This window comes from Epinephelus fuscoguttatus, linkage group LG14 (assembly GCF_011397635.1).
Source record: "Epinephelus fuscoguttatus linkage group LG14, E.fuscoguttatus.final_Chr_v1".
In the NCBI taxonomy this organism is placed as follows: Eukaryota; Metazoa; Chordata; class Actinopteri; order Perciformes; family Serranidae; genus Epinephelus; species Epinephelus fuscoguttatus.
Window position 1 is genome coordinate 13,465,470 of NC_064765.1, and position 19,328 is coordinate 13,484,797.

General features: G+C 42.4%; 1 protein-coding gene across 2 annotated transcripts; it reads right to left on the reverse strand.

Moving 5' to 3' along the window:
- Window positions 1-585: 585 nt before the first annotated feature.
- Window positions 586-18,779, reverse strand: hltf (helicase-like transcription factor). Of its 2 annotated transcripts, XM_049596486.1 has the most exons (26): window positions 18,653-18,779; window positions 18,042-18,241; window positions 14,825-14,991; window positions 14,388-14,530; window positions 14,155-14,237; window positions 13,937-14,068; window positions 12,880-12,951; window positions 12,496-12,687; window positions 12,197-12,271; window positions 10,963-11,023; window positions 10,785-10,851; window positions 10,562-10,629; window positions 10,388-10,435; window positions 10,134-10,244; window positions 9,950-10,041; window positions 9,516-9,659; window positions 8,550-8,682; window positions 8,052-8,187; window positions 6,264-6,443; window positions 5,986-6,101; window positions 5,075-5,256; window positions 4,789-4,908; window positions 4,194-4,306; window positions 3,024-3,204; window positions 2,532-2,612; window positions 586-1,316 (listed from the first exon to the last, which is right to left on the reverse strand). In XM_049596486.1, exons 2-26 carry the CDS (start codon window positions 18,234-18,236, stop codon window positions 1,173-1,175), a joined length of 3,036 nt encoding a protein of 1,011 aa, XP_049452443.1. In that variant the 5' UTR covers window positions 18,237-18,241; window positions 18,653-18,779; the 3' UTR covers window positions 586-1,172. The 2 variants fall into 2 exon arrangements, with proteins under 2 accessions (XP_049452443.1, XP_049452444.1); XM_049596487.1 differs by lacking the exon at window positions 13,937-14,068.
- Window positions 18,780-19,328: the final 549 nt, after the last annotated feature.

Consider the following 19,328-nt stretch of genomic DNA (forward strand, 5'->3'; position numbering starts at 1 on the left):
TCTCAGAGGAATGTTTCCAGCACCTTGCTGAATCTATGACATCAAGAAGTAACGCAGTTTTGAAACCAAAAAAAGAAAAGGAGACTCAACTCGGCACTAGCAAGGTGTACCTAATAAAGTGGCCGGTGAGTATACATACATACATACATACATACATACATACATACATTCTTTTTAACACCCCTTAAAATCAAGGCCTTGCTACCTCCCATGAAGCTTTGGTGACCCCTAGTGGAGGTCAGGATCCCCAGGTTGGGAACTAGTGGATTAGATATATGTCAACAATTAATTGTTCAGTTTATGACATGTCACAAAACAGTGAAAAATGGTGGACACAAGTTCTTGCTTTGTCTAACCCATGATAAATACAAAATACTCAAAGAGTGTTGTTTCCATCTGCGTGATGTCATTGCAAGAGGAATTTGGTAAGTTGTTAAAAAAAAAAAATAAATGTTTTTGAAAGACTGATTTAAGACACTTTGACACCAATTACGACCTATGAATTCAATGCCTTTAAAACTCTTTAAACACTAATTATCAGAATTGACAAATTGATCTAATCAGATGCACACTTGTGTCGTAGACAGATGTTTCCCTTTAATTTTATATTTTTGGCTGAAACAAAACACATTAGTTGTGAACACTGCTGTGTCTGGTTAAATACAGTAGCAACAAATGTACAATACCAGTAGTCTGCATTTATTGAATCCAGATATGGCAAAAAAACAACATATAACACATCTGAATCTTCACAAATGTTAAATTTTGCTCATTGACAAGTGAATCTGCTACTACAGAGGCGAGTATTTCTACTCGGTCTTCATCGCAGGGTTTTAACTTTGGACTGAATCAGGCACATTGAAGCATTAGTACAGCTCTGACCGACACAAACAGCTCCTCCGTATCAGAAATGAACAAAAATGAAATCTTGCCATGTGGTGCATCCTGTAACTGAATTGGTATCAAAGCTAAAACCGTTAAACAGAGGCAGAAATAAAACAATTTCAGAACATTAATAATAAGCTATAAAAGCACAACTCTTTTGAAATATGACCATGTGCAAAAAATCTGCAGCCCTTCAGATGTGAACTGTGTTTAACTTCAACTGTCTCACCCAGTTTCATTGTGTTGTTCCCATGTTAACACCTCCATTCAGGCCCATTGTCAGACATCTACAGCTCCATCAGAGCTTTGATGTCATCAATACGAGAGGTTTCCCTTTTAGCGTTTGACGAGCCAAAAGCCTTCTCCACCAGGTCCTGCTTCTGCCTCTGGATCTTCACCATGTTCTCCTCCACCGAGTTTTTGACAATGAACTGCAGCGACAGACACACAAAATAAAATTACAGATACAAGCAAAATATTACAGCCAGTGATTTTCTCATGTGTTAGGCAATCCAAATAGCTTGTCGCCTAAGAATATACACATAAAGGAATCACTTCATACAGCAGGTGCTTGGACATTTGTCTTGGTGACAACATACTAGTGATGCGCGAGTCGACCCACAACCCACGGGTTTCGGGTAACCTTAGTAGAAAATATTGCGTGTTTAAGACGGGCGGGTCATAAAGTGATAAAGCAGTGTTTTGAGTAAATTAATAACTTACAGAAACACTCTGCAATAGTCCACCTTCCACCTACGCTTCCTCCCTCTTCTTCAGCCTCTCTACAATACACACAGCAAGCAGCTTTACCGTCAGCGCTGCTGCATTCAGGGTGTTTGTTACACAGATTTGACCAGGAAGATCATAATGTTGGGTAAAAATATTTCCCTCTGAGAACACAAAGGCGTAACGTGTCCTAACAGCAAGTGAGCACACTCTCTGTCCACACTAAATCTGCACTTCTGTCATGTCATGTAAACAAAGCATGTACCTATCAGCTACGTGCTCGAGATCAGACTAGAGACATCACCACTTAAGATGGGTGAATACTTGCTATCTTCCTACGTTTCCACTTTTTAAACAGAAAACTGTTAGTGACACACAATACAGTCAACAGCTGGTAGGTTGTTAAAATGGTAATTTACCTTACCAGAAACTTTCTGCTCCCTGGTGATCTCCCTCCTGCCAGCTGCCATCTTTCTCAGGTTGTTGTAGTAAAGTGAGGAGGTATTGTATATTCCTCATGTAAGCCTTTCAAATCAGCTGTCAATTGAGGAGCTTTCTGACAAAAGGTTCAGCTCAAAACAGCGTGCAGCGTCGCTCACAGCTGGTTAGGACATTTCAACAGCTGTGGCATTATAACTGTCCTTATCTCACTACTCAGTCCTGACAACTGTGCAGCTGTAATGAGTAAAGTTAACGGTTTGCAGGTCAGGTTTTAGTGGTTGATTAAAGGATAAATTTGCAGGCTGGGCTGGTGCAGGTCTTACAAAAACCCTGACCAGCGCATCACTACAACATACGGTAAAAACAGTTTTCTTCAGTGTAAAATGGATCTGCTAGGAAAGATATAATACCTTGCCGCAGACATGAAACTGCAGACCCTGACACAACAGCACAAATATGGTTTGTAATAGTTTTCTGACCTTGGTGACAAAGACCTTCCTTGTCTGTCCCAAACGGTGGCAGCGGTCAATACACTGGTCCTCAGTAGCAGGATTCCAGGCCTGAAACACACAGTTAATTCCAAGTTCACATGCAGCTCAGATTATTTTTCCTGAAAACATTTTATCATTTAACATCTCACTCTATTTTTCCATTTTTGATTTCATCTGCAGGCTTTCTTGTGACCACTTTAGCTAGCAGATGAAGGCCAACATAATAGTTACTCAAAAGCCATATATGGCGTTTGCTGTATGAAAAAATGCTTCTGCTTTGCTTCTCTGTCCCCCCCTCTTTTCCATTTTAATTTTTTGTTAACAGGAAAGTATGAAAAGTAACAATGTACTGTATGTAGCAATACAGCTAATCAGCTAACAAACTATTGTATGCAACTTTCTGCAAAATCCCTTAAGCCTGCACAATCTGTTACACTGTGGTTAAATTTGTGAATGTTTCATGACAAACACAATACTTACAGGGTCCATGAGAAAAACTCTAGAGGCGGCCGTCAAGTTAAGCCCCACCCCTCCGGCTTTGAGTGACAGAAGCATGATGGAGGGGCTGTCGGCTGCAGAGCTCTGAAACTCCTGGATGACCTGGGTCCTCTTCTTCTGGCTCATGGTGCCATCTAAACGCAGAAAACTGAAACCATGCTCTCTAGTGAAGAGAAAAGAGGACAGAGAAAAGTCATAAAATAACATGAAAGACATCTTCAGACTTGGGTGACAGGTGTAAATATCTAGACTTAGAACAAAAGGAAAAAGGTGAACAGAAGTTATTGGGGAGCCCCACATGAACAAACACAGCCACAAATGCATCTGTTTATGTGTTCCACTTTCAGACACAAAGTCATTATGAAATGCGATAAATGGGAAACCCAATAAACTAAACATCCACCAAAGCTGTTGTAAAAATTTAAGCAGTAATGAGAGCTCTTTACAGCTTTAATATCCACTTAGGCCCCGATCACACAGAAAACATTTTGCAGGTTGCAAAATGCGAGGCACACCGCACTGCCATCCCATCACCTCCATACACTAACTTTCCCATGGAATCAATCTACTGTTTTTTTCACCCAGTAATTAGTATCTAGTTCCTCAAATGTTCAGGCAGGGGGTACTTGCTGTAGCTCTGGTTGAGGGTGAGAGGCTGTCAGTAAACAGTTTGTTGGGCACAGGGAAACAGAGATCTGTGTGGATACATGAGACCCTAAAAAAGAGGGTGGATCATGGGGAGTACCACCAGTTGGTCCGGGAGCTTCCCCTCGATGATGGCCGTTTCCAGGCATATATTAGGATGACTCAACCTGCTGTCTATCGTCAGGCCGTATAGCTCTCGGTATCCAGCAACTGCTACCACCAGTTTCGCCTCCATTGTTTACCAACTGTAAACTTGTTGTCGTGACCACCGCAGCAGACAACAAGATGACAAAAAAAGAGATGACATGGGCCATTTTTCCACTCTTTTCCAAATCTAGAGTGCAGAAACATGAGGCGAGAAGCAACGCAAAAAACAACGAGCAAAAAGCTTCATTCTCATTAAAAACAAGTACAAAAAGCCGCCTCCAACTGCTAAAATGCTTTCTGTGTGATCAGGGCCTCATACCTTTAAAAATCCTGCACATCAACTTTGAATCTGTGTTTTACCTGAGCGGAGTCTCCAGTATGGTGAGGAAGCGTGTGAACTGCGAGACGACCAAACATTTAATGCTGCTGTCTTCATGTCTCAGCCTGAGCAGGTTTCCCATCAGCGCCTGCACCTGCAGAAACAAAACACATCAAAAGGAGGAACAACACTGTTCTCACATGGCGGCATACAAGCCCATTTTCCATCACTGTCACGCTGCTAAAGAAGACCTTTTGAGAGACTTGAACATGTCATCTTCCATTGTGAAGTGTGATTTTAAAGATGGCACAATATAGACCACAAACAAATCCAAATTAATAAAATAAAGTCAATCATTTCCTGCATTAATTACATGTAACACTGTGTAAATATGGCAAATATTTTGTCATATAATGCTAAGAATGTTGAAGGTTTGAATGTAACAGAATAAAATGATTTGTAGGCAACTTAAAATGAAAGATTTTGCACAACAGCAGAACACTGGCAACAGTCCAACCTGGCAAATTTCCATTTAAGGTTTGAAATATAGTGTTCTGCATTTTTTAGTGGTCTTTACAGTGTTTTTATAATTTTTATCCCCCTGTTAATTCAACAGCTTCAGTATGTGCAGCATACCTTGGAGCTTGTCCTCCACTTAGAGTTTGCACTGGTCTCCTCCTCCACTTCCTCCTGTGGAAACTCCACGAGCTCGCTGGTCTTGATCTCACTTCGACAGAGAGGACAGCGTGCTGTTTCCTATGATGGGATACACACACAAAGAGAGCACAGAGAAAAGACAGACTAGTATTGATTAGCAGCTGAATAATTGATTACACAGTCGTAAAAACATTCCTTTTTAGTTAGCTGTCAAGTGACAATTCAATTACAAACCACTGCTGTCTGCTGAGAGGGGCACACGTACCTGCTGAGAGCTGATAACCTGGGCGATGCAGGGCCGGCAGTAAACGTGCGCACAGTGTGTAATGACGGGCAGACGCACTGAATCCAGACACACAGAGCACTCCTCGTCAGAGCCGCTGGCCAACACCAACCGCAGCTTCTCTATTAGACGCTCCCGCAGCTCTGCAGGTGTCGCTGCAGCACCTACACACAAAATATTTGATACACTTAGATGTGAAAATGAACACAGAGACAAAAAATCTTCCTTAAGCAAGAAGATCAGAAAACGTTGCCTGGTCTGATGAGTCTGGATTTCTGCTGCGACATTCAGATGGTAGGGTCATAAACAACATGAAAGCATGGATCCATGGATCCCTTTGGATCCATCCCGCCTTGTATCAGCAGTTCAGGCTGGTGGTGGTGGTGTAATGGTGTGGGGGATATTTTCTTGGCACACTTTGGGCCCCTTAGTACCAACTGAGCATGGTTTAAACACCACAGCCTACCTGAGCATTGTTGCTGACCGTGTCCATCCCTTCATGACCACAGTGTACCCATCTTCTGATGGCTACTTCCAGCAGGATAACGCACCATGTCACAAAGCTCAAATCATCTCAAACTGGTTTCTTGAACATGACAATGAGTTCACTGTCGTCTACACTGAGCACCTTTGATGTGGTGGAACGGAAGACTCGCATCATGGATGTGCAGCCGACAAATCTGCAGCAACTGTGTGATGCTGTCATGTCAATATGGACTAAAGTCTCTGAGGAATGTTTCTAGCACCTTCTCTCAGGACTGTGAGGGCTGAAGAGAAAATGCTCTCAGTACATTATGGCAATACAAAAGACCTTTTTCACAGCAGACATGTGGACATTAACACTTAACATTAGTCAGTTATTACACAGTCTCATAACACATGATAGGTCTTACCCAGGTCTGAGGATGTTTTTGCCAGCAGGTCAGGGTGGCAGCAGTGTTGTCGAAGCCTCATCAGGATGGCCAGCACATCAGCATAATTCCTTAAGACTGACCCTTCAGCTACGTATCTACACAAGCACAGATAAGACAGCTTAACAAAATACAGCAACATGCAACAGTATGAAGCTGAACGTCCGGTTAACATCGAATAAAACATCAATCAAAAGCTGTATGTTCTGTAAAAATGGTCTCATGTTGTTGATTTATTATTCACACACACTGAAGCGTACCTGCGGATGGTTTTTCTTCCCTCATTTCGTGCCAGCTCATACTCGTCTCTCTCTGACTGGCTCAGCTCGACCTGTTCCACACACACTGTCTTCTCAGGCAGAGACACCAGAGGGCGGCCATTCAGCTCACTGTTCTTGGTCCGCCGCAGGGTGATGCACTTCACCAGGGTCTGAAGGTTCCTGTGCACAGTATCGCCTGAGTTATCTCATTATCAGGAGTATCCTAAAAGTACTTTCATCCAGTTCTCACTCAGGATGCAACACTGGGGACTCAACATAGCTTGCAAGCACATTTAGTTACTTTAAAATAGCAAACTGGTCCGACATAATCAACTGTAGGTTGACATTTAAGTGTCACAACTTCGATGACTGATAATATTAATTCCTTTTACTGTGTCCTATTAGATTTTCTACCATCTAAATTGAAAAAAAAATGCCCGAAAGAAGTCAAGTGTATGCAGTCAGCACTGTCCCTGAGGATTATAAACCAATTCTGTTTGTTAATTAACTGCCAAGAACAACAAAAGGCAAATAATTAATCACTATCTCCAGAAACTGGTTTACTTTTTCAGAGAACAAGTCAAGTCCAATTTAATTAATTTAATTTAATTACACACTGTATAAATTTGCCTAACTGGGCTTTGGTATCTCTATGGCATTTTACACTCTCAGTTAGGGGCGCACCAATTCATCAGGTCAACATTGGTATCACACGTTATTTGCCTTGTTGACTGCCAGTGGCCTATAGACAAAAAACATCCACAGCGGCAGTGGCCGATGTTTCCCTGTTGTGTCACATCAATTTTCCACAGGCTAAAAAGCAGGCTTAAGACTAACGGCCACAAACATAAATTAATGAGAAGGTACAACAGAATACTGTTTGGCAAATGGGCTCTGTGGCCTCACTGTTGTGTAATGAGATGGCGAGTAGCAGCTGGCGTCCTGTCATCCCGAGGGACAATAGAAAAAATGTTTTGGATAAACAGAGATCTTCCCTGGGATGCCCCCAGGACGAAGGGACGTAGTAAACTAACTATTGTCGTGTCAGAGGATGCACCCTATTGTTTCCCTGATAATGCTGCATTATGAACAACTAATCTGTGTTGAAATCAGCAGGAAAGCTAATTAACGTTAGCTGTTAGCAGCTGGTCACCGCAACTACCTGCTTGTGGTGGTTGCGTTGAGTTCAATTTCAATCAATTTTATTTATACAGCCCAATATCACAAATCACAATTTGCCTCACAGGGCTTTACAGCATACGACATCCCTCTGTCCTTATGACCCTCGCAGCGGAGGGTACATTGCTGTACATTATGATGGTTCAAGCTCTATTCAGTAAAAATTAGGTGAAGGCAAATTACAACATTCTCATGTGCTTGTAAAATGCAGTTTTAAACAAGAAACTTAGCTGTCTGAAGGAGACATTTGTTTGTATAAACATCTACAGAGGTTACAGAGGAAATTGTGATATAAATTGTAAAACGGCCTTTGAAGCATTTTTTATAAAGCTGTTCTTCATGTGAAAGATTATATTGAAGGTTGTTTCATTAATTTGTATAACTGAATTTAAGCTCATTCAAAGGTTGTGTAATGAAGGGCTTAATTACTTAATTCAGAATTTCAAAATAGGTGCACCCCTAGCCTCAGACTTTAGACCCTTGATTTGGATAAAGGGAAAACTCCCAAGACCTTTAAAAGGAAAAAAGGGGGAAGCCTCTGGAAGAGCGCCCTCTGGAGTTATTACTACTTTACAGCAGTGTAATATAATGCCATCTGTGAGCACTCACTGCAGGCCAGCCCTGACTCCCTGAGTGACGGGTCTCTGGATCACTCGATTCCACCAGTCTCTCACATCGAAGGGCTTCAGGCGCAGGAAGGCCAGCAGCATCCACAGGTCCTTCACACCGTTCTGGATAGGAGTACCTGGAGGTATGAAAAAAGAAGCACACACAAATTTTTGACAACTGTCCTAATAATGGGACTGTAGCTGTGTGTACTTCACAACTCACAGTGGACGCTATGGTGATATTATCTCAATATATTGACACATTACAATATTTTCATTAAGTTAAAATGTTTTTGTATTTTATAAAAAAAACAACGACATATTAACAAATTTTTAAAAAGTACAAAAAAAAATCTGTTTTATTTAGACATCAATTGTGAAACATGACTATATGGAGACACAACAAACAATAACAAATTACTGCCCAGCCCAAGCACGTTTGTGTTTTCATATGTCGGATTATCTGTGTGTGTGCGTGTGTGTTCAAGTGCAGGTATACCTGACAAAATCCAGCGCCGCTGAGCTTTTAGTTCGAGCACGGCCTTACTCATCTGTGCATTAGGGTTTCTTACAATGTGCCCTTCGTCCAGCACGACCCTCAGCCAATTGATCCCATGGAGGGGACTTTTATTCTAAAAGGAGACAAACATTTGGTATTAAAAGAGAAGCTACTTATTTATTAAAAGGAATACCGACAAATTAAACATACAATCCAGGTTCAGGAAACATTTATTTACTGCCATTAAGAGGATTTTGCTTCTCAGTAAATAAAATGAAATGCACACTCTGCACCACCATATCAATGGCATGAGATGGATCGGCAGTTTAATGTAGAATCTGCAGTGATGTGGGCGCTGCGCCGCACTGTTGAGGTGAAGAGGGAGCTGAGCCAGAAGCCAAAGCTTTTGAGTTACTGGTCCATCTATGTCCCAACCCTCACCTATGGTCATGAGCTCTGGGTAGTGACCGAAAGAATGAGATCGCCGATACAAGCGGCTGAAATAAGTTTCCTCTGTGGGGTGGCTGGGCTCAGCCTAAGTGAAAGGGGGAGGAACTCGGACTTCCGGAAAGAGCTCAGAGTAGAGCTGCTGCTCCTTCACGTTGAAACGGGCCAGTTGAGGTGATTCTGGCATCTGATCAGGATGCCTCCTGGGTGCCTCCTGTCAGAGGTGTTCCAGGCACGTCCCACTGGTAGGAGGCCCCGGGGCAGACCCAGAACACGCTGGAGGGATTATATGTCTCATCTGGCCTGGGAACGCCTTGGAGTCCCCCAGGAGGAGCTGGAAAGCGTTGCTGGGGAGAGGGACGTCTGGGGTGCTTTGACCCAGCCCCAGATAACCGGATGAAAATGGATGGATGGATGGATGGATGGACGGACGGATGGACGGACAGACAGTTATGCAGGGTATACGTCTAGGGCTTTCATTGTGAGCTACAAATATACACGTGACCTGTCTCCACTCACCCCAAAGTCAGCAGAGAGGATGTTGTAGGTTGTGATCACCACATCCTGGGAGGACAGAAAGGTCTTGCTCCTGTTGCGCTCCGGGCCGTAATACAGATACACATTTAACTTCACGTCAGAACGCACATGCTGCTCAAACTGATCCTGTACACACACAAAGGACAAAGTGAGAAAACATGACACGTGCCTTAGGAATGAAAAGGTAGCATTGGCTGTGGCATCTCTGTCAACATAGCACGCTTCCCTACAGCATATAAAAATAGCCTTTTTGACAGTACTGATCATATGTTGGTCTTTCATTTGCAGTTCTTCGGGGCACTGTGGTGTCAGCTACATATCACTAAGCTAATCAGCATGACTATGTAAATGAAGTTTAATGACAGAAAGCGTCTTGTTGTGTGTGTGTGTGTTATTGTGTAAGGCTGTATTCCTACCAGCCAGTTGCTGATTACAGAGAGCGGGCAGATGATGAGAGTTGTTCTCGCTGACAAGTCATCTGCACTTGCAGGAATGGATGATTCCGCACCTGCACGTACAAAAAAGGTACACAAATATCTCCAATATCAGTGCAACTTTTCTTTTTATCGCCTCCAAAATAATACAGTATGTGAAACTCACTCGGTGTGGGAGTGGCCTTTTTGGCAGTTTTCTTCTTCTTGAAGCCGGTATCTGATGCTCCACCACCCAGTGCTGCAGCAAAGTCCAGATCATCCAGCAATACTGGGGCCTCTGCACAGCAAACACGCAGATTAAAAATCAAGTTAAAGGGGAATAATGATTATGATGTTTTGCAAGCCAAATAACAAAAGCATGTATCCTTTAACACGCTCATATTGTAGCGCACAAATAAAGAGAGTTTACTGGGCTTGTACCTTTACTGGGCTTGCGCTTGGTAGCTTTCGTCTTTCCTTTGCTCGAACCTGTAAGTTGAGAAGTCAGATACAAATTTATGTAAGCCATATCATCCAAGAAAGGTGACAAAAACAAGCAAACGGTGTGAACCAACATAAAAGGAAATATATATGAAGATGACAATCAATTCTTACTTTTATCTGGCTTGTCCACTATCTCCACTACGTCTGCCGAATCAGCACAGATCACCTCCATCTGAGGACTGACCCACACAAAGCACACCCGGTATGACTAACGTGTGGAAATAATGTCCAGATGCAGTACACTGCATTACCTTTACACACGCTTAAATTATGTAAGAGATAATAAAAAATATGATCTATCTGACCATGCCAAATAAAATCATATCACACTTACAGGTCTGAGCACTGAGAGCCAGCTGCTGCATCACTCACTCCTGCTCTGTCGCCTGTACTGCTGCTTCCTGAAACAAAGAAACATCATCTCTCCTCTTAGTGTTCTTTTTCATTTTTCTTGGTTGCACACACACTCACAACGAGATAACTGAACGTAACTTATTGAAAGTTGAGAGTACCTTCCAGTTTGGAGGCCATCTTTGGTTTCGTTTTGGCTTTGATAGGTGAAGACTGCTCCTCCTGCATACATGTAAAGGAAGATTTAATGACACAAGTCACTCAGATTTACCCTGGAAATCCAGAGTTGTCGCGAGAGCACAATTTGAATTTGCTCAGCGAGTCACTCTGGCAATCAGTAATGATGGTCATTACCCATGCCGTTGGAGCCGAGCTGCACCAATCACATCGGTGTATCTGATATAGGCGGGCCAGAGGCGAGCTAAACAGATGACAACAGCGCTGCGACGCCGAAGTCCGGAATCAGTCAGTAAACATTGCAAGATGGCTACAGATGAACACCAGTTGTTTGAAACGGCTTTGGCCGCTACAATGAACAAGTTAGACTTGGCTTTTTCTCTAAAAGAGGAACAGAAGACGGCACTTGAGCCTTTCCTTTGCAAGAAGGACGTTTCTGCTGTTTTGCCGACCGGATACGGCAAGAGTCTAATCTACCAGTTAGCTCCGCTGGTAGCTCAGCGTATATGTCACCCCGTGAATTGTTCTGATCGGTCGTAGTGTTATCCAATTGCGTGCAGTGATATTTACAAATGCATGCTTGGTGCCACCCCTCGAGTTGGGCCATTTGCATTACTCATAGCCAGACCCTAAATCTTTCTAGATTTGGGTCTGGATTTCCAGGCTAACTCCGATTTAGGGTTGGGTACGATTCATATTCAAACCAGTATGAGTTCCAGCACCTGGGATTGAGTACCAGCACCCAACGGTACCTTTTTACAATACGTTACTTTCTCTGTTACAGCAAAAATAATATTTTTGAACAAGCTGCAGGGGTGCCGCAGTTGACAAAAACGCATTTCTGCTCTTCTACTCTTTTCTAATTACACATAGAGCTAGTCTTCTGTCTCTGTCTGTCTGTTTCTGTGTGTGTGTGTGTGTGTGTGTGTGCGTGTGCATGTGTGTGCTTTTCCAGCAGTGATACTAGGCGATTATTAAAATAATTTATAGAAAAGAAAATAGACCAGACAGCAAAATGATCATAGCAGATAGGCACTGTAGCCATAGTTTTGGCTTGCTGGGAAGCCGACAGAGCAGCCGGCTTGCTCGTTCGTCTGTGTCCTGACTAAAGCACTTCTACCTCTTGTCTAAAGCTGGCATTCTCACCCAGGTGCTCTCTCAGTTACCAAAATTTGGCACCATAACATAAGTACTCAGTGGCAGAAAACATTCACTTACACATTTCTCCACAGGCAAAGGCTTCCCATTGTGAAAGTTGGTGAGAATCAGCGCTATGGTCGTCAGAGTTTTTCCCTGGAAAACACAAACGAGGGGTTTATTGTTGATTCACGTCTGTTTGGATGATTTGACAGGTGAAGTTCTATATTCCCTGAATTTTGAAGTTAACATTAAATGCCTCATTTTCAACATTAATGTAATAAATGTTAATGTATAAACAAAACTGTAATTCACCCATAAACATAATTTTCAACTGCACTTATATCACATCACATCACATAACAGGGCGTGTCACTCACCAGCCCCATGTCATCTGCCAGTATTCCCCCACGAACTCTCTCTGGTATCTCTTTGGCAGAGAAACACGTGACAGTGTTGTAGTAGAGCTCACCTCTCTTCTCCCAAAAAGGTGGCAGCGTAGATTTGTTTTCTCGAGCGCACATCCAGGACAGCGCCTGCCTCTGGTGAAGCAGGAGAGGAGTGCCCACAGACTGCAGAGGAAAAGAGCTGCATGTTCACATTCACGCAACAACTACTATAACAGCAGCTATTTCAGGGTGCAAAAAAACGACAGCACAGAGGTGAGAAGCAGTTTCTCCAAAAACATAAAGGAAGAAAGACACAACTAAGAACTACAAAATAAAACAAAACGCTGACCACAAACAGATAAACAGATAAAATACCTCTGCTTCTTGTTTCTCTCCTTCCTTACTCTCCATCAGGTCATCAAAGAGGTTGTCAAACGCATTCTTCAGCTGAAAGAAGGGATATACAACTGCAACTGTATCATCATGACATGTACACATGCACAGATTTATGGGCTCAATATCTGCATCGGCCAATATTCACCTTACTGACTGCCATCTGCATCTGCAACGTATAGCAGTGGCCGATGTTTCATCAATTTTGCGCTGGCTAAATGTTGCCTTAAATATTTACGGTTGGTACTCACAGCAGCTGGCATACTCTGCTGCTAATTCAGAGAGAAGCCGCTAGCTAGATAAGATGCAACGGGGTGCTTACGAATATAGCCACTGATACCCGATTACCTGCTTTACATGAAATATCCAAAACATGTGAGCTTCCTAGACACTTCTTGCTGTTTCAGTGTAACAACATTGTTAGAAGACTGCTGTGTAAATGTCATACCTGGGCTTCATTTTAGACGATAGCTTGTCTTTTAAACCACACATTGAAAATTTGGTCAAGAAACTAAAGGTAAGGCTGGGCTTCTATTTTCGAAATAAATCGTGTTTTTCTTTTATCTCTAAAAAGAAGCTTGTTGCTGCAACGTTTCTGCCACTGCTAGACTATGGTGATGTATTGTATATGAATGCCTGTTCCACTTCACTGCTCATGCTGGATGCTACTTATCATGTTGTACTGAGATTTATTACTTGCTGTAAATCACACACCCATCACTGTACTCTGTATGCTAAGGTAGGCTTCTCCACTGGTACATCTTCATCTATAAAGCAATCATTGGACTACTACCTTCATACCACTGTACATACCTCACTTTCACACACAATCCTACAGCTTGCGATCCCAGGACTGTCTATCTGCCTCAGTTCCCAGAGCTCGCACTGAGTTTGGGAAGAGGGCATTCATGTACTCTACTCCCTCAGCCTGGAACGGACTTCAAAAAACTCTGAAGCTTCAGAGCTTCATTTCAATTAATGATTTTAAAACCTTCCTTCCTCAGCGTCCCTATAACCCCCCCTCGATCTTAGTACCCACCTTGTGGGTGTTTTCTTTTTTTCTCTTTCCTTTCTGTGCTTTCCTGCTTTGTGTGTGTTTTCTTTTCTTCAATGCTGCCATTTTGGTAAGGCCATGCTCGTAAAAGAGATCATCTGATCTCAAGCAGTTTTCCTGGTTAAATAAAGGTTTAAATAAAAAAAAATAAAAATGCTGTACTGTTAAATATCACATTGACTATATAAGTAAAAGCAGATTACCTGCTCTGCAGTTAGTAGGGTGGTCACTCCTTTTTGAGGTGGTACTGCAAAAACTCCTTGACTATAAGAATTCTGGGATGTACCTAAAATCACATGCACAAAATAAACAGTGAAGTTAAAGTCATTGACTGAAAACGGACACTTTTAATGCAACAATGCTGACTACATTGTTAAATGTGACAGGTTTTCCCATCAGGAGGTGAGTTTAGATCGGATAGGTGAAGTGTTTGTACCTGTCACACTGACTGCACCTGGGGCCAGTTTATAACCGTGTCGTGCCATGCGTTCTATCACTGTCTTCTTGTTCTCTTCCTTCCCCCAGAAGGAAAGCATGACTGGCATGCTGAAGGCGTTATTCGTCCCAGAGTGTACCACCCTAACAAAGCAATTAGACAACAATATAAACACAAAATCACACACTGTTTTTATCCCAGTGTAGTCACGGTGGAACTGAGCTCATAGTTTCTCTGCAGACCAATGAATAATGAAAATATGATATGAATAATCTACTCAAACGCAGATATTTTGGGAGAGAAGCTGTCAAAAGCAGCCATTTATGCCTATATTCAAGATTAGGTAGGTGTTAGTGCAGGATTTCTAAAATAACAATCCTTAAGATGCCAGCTGTCAGCCAGGAAACACAATGACATGCTATTAGCATTCTACTCACCCCTCTACTTTGGCCAAATTGTTGTCCATGACATGGGCCATAGCTGCTGCCAGCTCCCGCTTGATGTGACCCACTTGGTTGCCATAAATGTTGGCGACCATCACTGCATTGCGGTCGTATGGGTTCTGGGGCTGTCGCACTAAACCAACCATTTCCCCACGATTCACCTGTAAAGAGAGTAAAACACAAACGACTGAACTTGCTCAATGTACTTTATTCCTCATAGTCAGGGGGCAGTTCCCTATGTTTATCACATAATACAAAGGTAGTCTGATGTCAACACAAATACACTTAAAGGGCCAGTGTGTAAAACGGGTTGAAAACAGTGACATCAGTGGTCAAATTCTAGATTGCAGGGCTCACTCGCTCACCCCTCCCGTCGGGTAAATGACGGTGGCCTCGTAGGGACAAAAAGCCTTGCGCAGACACGAGTTTTTCAGCAGTAGGTCTATCTAGCGACGAGGTAAATGTTTATTTAGAAATCTAAACCATGTTACGATATTGTAATGAATCCCTCTCAAGCAGGAGACCAGAGTAGCGTTCAGGAAAAAGGCCCATTTATTTGAGCACTCCAAAAACTCCGGTAACACTCCGGTTAAAAGACTCTGTCCCAAACTCTGACTCTTCTGGCATAACACACGCACTTCATACAGACATACTCGTTTACAGTACCTAGCGGGTACCCCCTCCCCTCTCTGCTCCACCAATCTCCAGCCCGCACACTGACTAACAGCGTAGCCTGTAAACAGGGCTCAGCTGTTTATTTAGCCTAGCAATATCTCCGGACTATAGTAGCTGCAATGGACGAGTTTGAACACGATTTTGAAGAGTTTCTTGTTGTGGACACAGACCCAGAGCCATACCTGTTTGAGCTGGAGTACACAGATGAGAGCCGGAGTACACTGAGCGGGTGAGAAGAGAGGCTGAATCCTCCGCTCCCATTTTGCTGCACAGAATGGGATTCGGTGCTACCATCATTGGGGAGATATATCATCAGGAGGAAAAGCGCCGCAGAGAGTGCATCACAAGGAGTGAAGTTGCGTCTTCTTTTCCTCGCAGATGACGGTTCGGGTTCATTCTCTCCTGTTGCGTGGTAAGTGTGGTCCATTCGCAAACTTTATAACTAAAAAAACTTTTCACTACTCTCCATCGACAAACTACTAACACTCTCGGCTGTTTCCTCCTCCTTCTTCCTTCCTCCCGCTGTCTTTGTTGGTTTATTTATACATGCGAAACACGTTCTCTGGCTGGCTGGATTGTCCGCCCGGGCTGCCTTACATACATGGCGGCGCAAGATGGCGACCTCTCTAAAGCAAGGCCCTTGAGATATATATATATATATATATATATACACATATATATAAAAGCATAATTATAAGGCTACGAAAACCAAACGAATCTTATTTTATAGCGATTATACACTTATATAAACATATTAATGGGTAGAATATTCAGATTCAGATTCAGATTTGACAATAAACCATGCCAAATATTACACACTGGCCCTTTAAGCAGAATTAGGGGAGTAAGCTGAGTAAAGAGATAGACAATTAGATTTAGAAGAGTCTTAACAGTGTGCATAAATGTTCAGTTTACTCTAGACACAATCTGATGCAAATCAAAACAGTGCATCAGCTATATTGCTCCAAAGACAGATTGCTGGAAGAGTGCATTTGAATGTTTCTCTAATGCCTTTGAGAGGAACTGAGAAACTAACCTACTTGTCGCTGTCCTAGGTGTCATGAGTGTGTGTTTCCTTTGGCAAACATGTACGAAACTCAGGCCATTGCATTTTGTATGGGTGTGGCAAGGACATATGATGTGTGGATAAGAGAGCTAATCAATGTATTGTACTTAGAAAGGTTAAGGTTCTCTAATAAGACTCAAATATTTTACAGAATTTGGGGCCCTGTGCTAAAGTACCTCAAGCATAGTGAACTGTAATGGTCTGAGTAACAGTATCTATTGCTGTGTATGTGTATGCTATTTGATGAGTAATGTTAAAGTCCTGGGACTTGCTTTTTGTTTTCCTACTTGTAAAGACATTTGTGGCTGAGTTGTTAATTGCTGGCTGATTGAAAATCCTAAACTAAAAGTTACAAACTAAAGTTTCCTCGTCTATATGTGTACTATGGGTGCGTTCTGAGTCGCAAACTTTTCCTTTTTACTTTTAGTAGGTACTGCAGCTCTCTTAAAAAGTACGTGCTATTGCATGCAGTATGCGCACAATTGGGACATACTACTTTCTCATAACATTACGCCCTGAACTTTAACACTCTTGCTTTTATATCCATTATCTTGGAAATTAGAGTGTCTGTGCAATGTATGTAGTTTAACTTTAAAGTTATAAGTGCATAGATCGTAGATTTTAACATATTATATTTGCAGCAGCTAAATAACATCTGCATTTCTGTCACTGTTACTTTTTTATGTCATATTGTTTGTAATATTTATAATGATCATGTTCACTTAAAGGTAGGATTTGGAGGATTTTCAAACAAAACAAAATATAGACATATACAAATGAAATCCTGCTTAATCATCACCTATGGGCTTCTACTCATGTGTGGTGGTGACTCTGTTTGCAGAGCTCCTGCCCTTTAACTGTATTTTGATGTTTTTGTGAGCTGGGACCGCTTCTGGGCGGAGAGTTCCCCAGCCAATGAGAGAGCGTAGGTGCCGTGCCCGAGCGTGTCCGAGCGTGCACCAGCACGCGCCTTGCCTGAACCTCTTCTGTGAAGCCTTCTTCCGTACCTCCGGGCTCCGTACACCCAGGAGAGTTGAGCCTGATAGGAGGGGCCAAATTTGAATGTGTGTTTACAAACAGCAACTGGAAAATCCTCCAGACCCTACCTTTAATCAACTAATATTCCTATTACTACTGTTCAACTGGTCATCAGTTACTTGAATGTGCTGCCGTTCCTCATTGCAACTTCTGACAGCTGTCAATCAGCTGTCAAGCTGTCATGCTGCACAGAGGATTGTGGGTCAGAACAGCCAGAAAAGCATGCTGTCTTGCATACTGCAAAATCAGAGTGGATGTAGTAGAACATCCTGGTATTTTACTGCCATTATCATTGTCATACTGCCCTTAACAGACTATGTGTTGGGACATACTTTTTTCTGACACACTATATAGTATGGTTGTATGTTGCAACTCTGTTTTGTCTCCTTTGTGAATCTGTGCTCCAGAGGAATAAATGTGACTGATCCTCACCACCCCTGTATAATATCTGAGGCCGACCACAGTGCCTTTCATGTGTCCAAACAGCACGCTGTCTGCGTCCGGCTCCTCAGACGCTGCAGCTCTGATGGCCTGGGAAAGGGTCTCTGCATCGGCCTCATGGCGGTCTGTGAACAGGTCCACCTCACTGAACCTGTCCCAGCCGAACCTCCACCTGCGGGAAAACATGACACCTGGCGCACACACACAGATACACAGAAACACAACCAACAAACACACAAAAATAAGTAAGCTTTTACAGAGAAGCGATAGTGATGGGAGATTCAACTGACAACACGACCCATAAAAAACTATCCTTTGGGTTCAGAGTGAGCTGCAGATAGGTTTATAAAGGGAAACTAACTGACATAAATATATTCCTTTCTTTGTTTACTAGCAACGCCAGTTAACCAACCAGCTAACCCATGTCTCCACACAGGCGTATCAGCTAATGTTATTTATCAGTAATTGCTGTTGCTAGCTAATTGTTAGCTAGTTGAAGAAAACTAGCTACGATAACGTTAGCTTAAACCTAACTGCAGCTAACGTTAACTGCTGGTTTGAGTCACGAGTGTGTGTTTTATCTGTAATTAACACTTTCATACTATTTTTCTTCCTCTCGGACGACTGACAACAAGAACTCAGAGTGGGTAGTTGCGTGGCATTTCGACTGCGTAGCTGCTGTTGATGTTTCCCGCTTCTCGACGATGTTTGTGCTACTTCCGGATTAGCGTCAAGTCCGCTAGTGTAGAACTTCCGGTAATACCCTTCAAAATAAAATGATAAATCATGCGTTATGGTTATTCCTATTCCTATGATCTAAAACAGTACCAAAGTATTAGTAACCCGGCTAACTGTCTCCCAGATCCAAAATAAGAGTGCTAAAACTCAAATTTGTGATGCTACAAGGAGCTTAAAATATAAACATGACATAGTTGCTGTAATTGCACATCTTCTAAATAGCTGCATCGGCCTGTAATGATGTGCTCCATGTGGCCTACAGTCTTTGAGCAGCTGCGTTGGCTAAGATGCTGAAACTGGTTTAACTAATATTAAATCAGACACTTCTATGATGTGTCCTTTAAGTTTGGTGTTGGGGAATACCCCCTTTTTGGTAGGCTGGTCTAAAGGTCTATACTCATTATAAATATTTGCTGCTAAAATGCATTTTTATGTAGCCTATTAGTACATTTCATTAATCATATGCTTTCAGCTGAGATCTTTCATCAGCTTTTGGTGGCTTAAAAGGCCAAATTATTACAATTTTATTATTCAGAATCT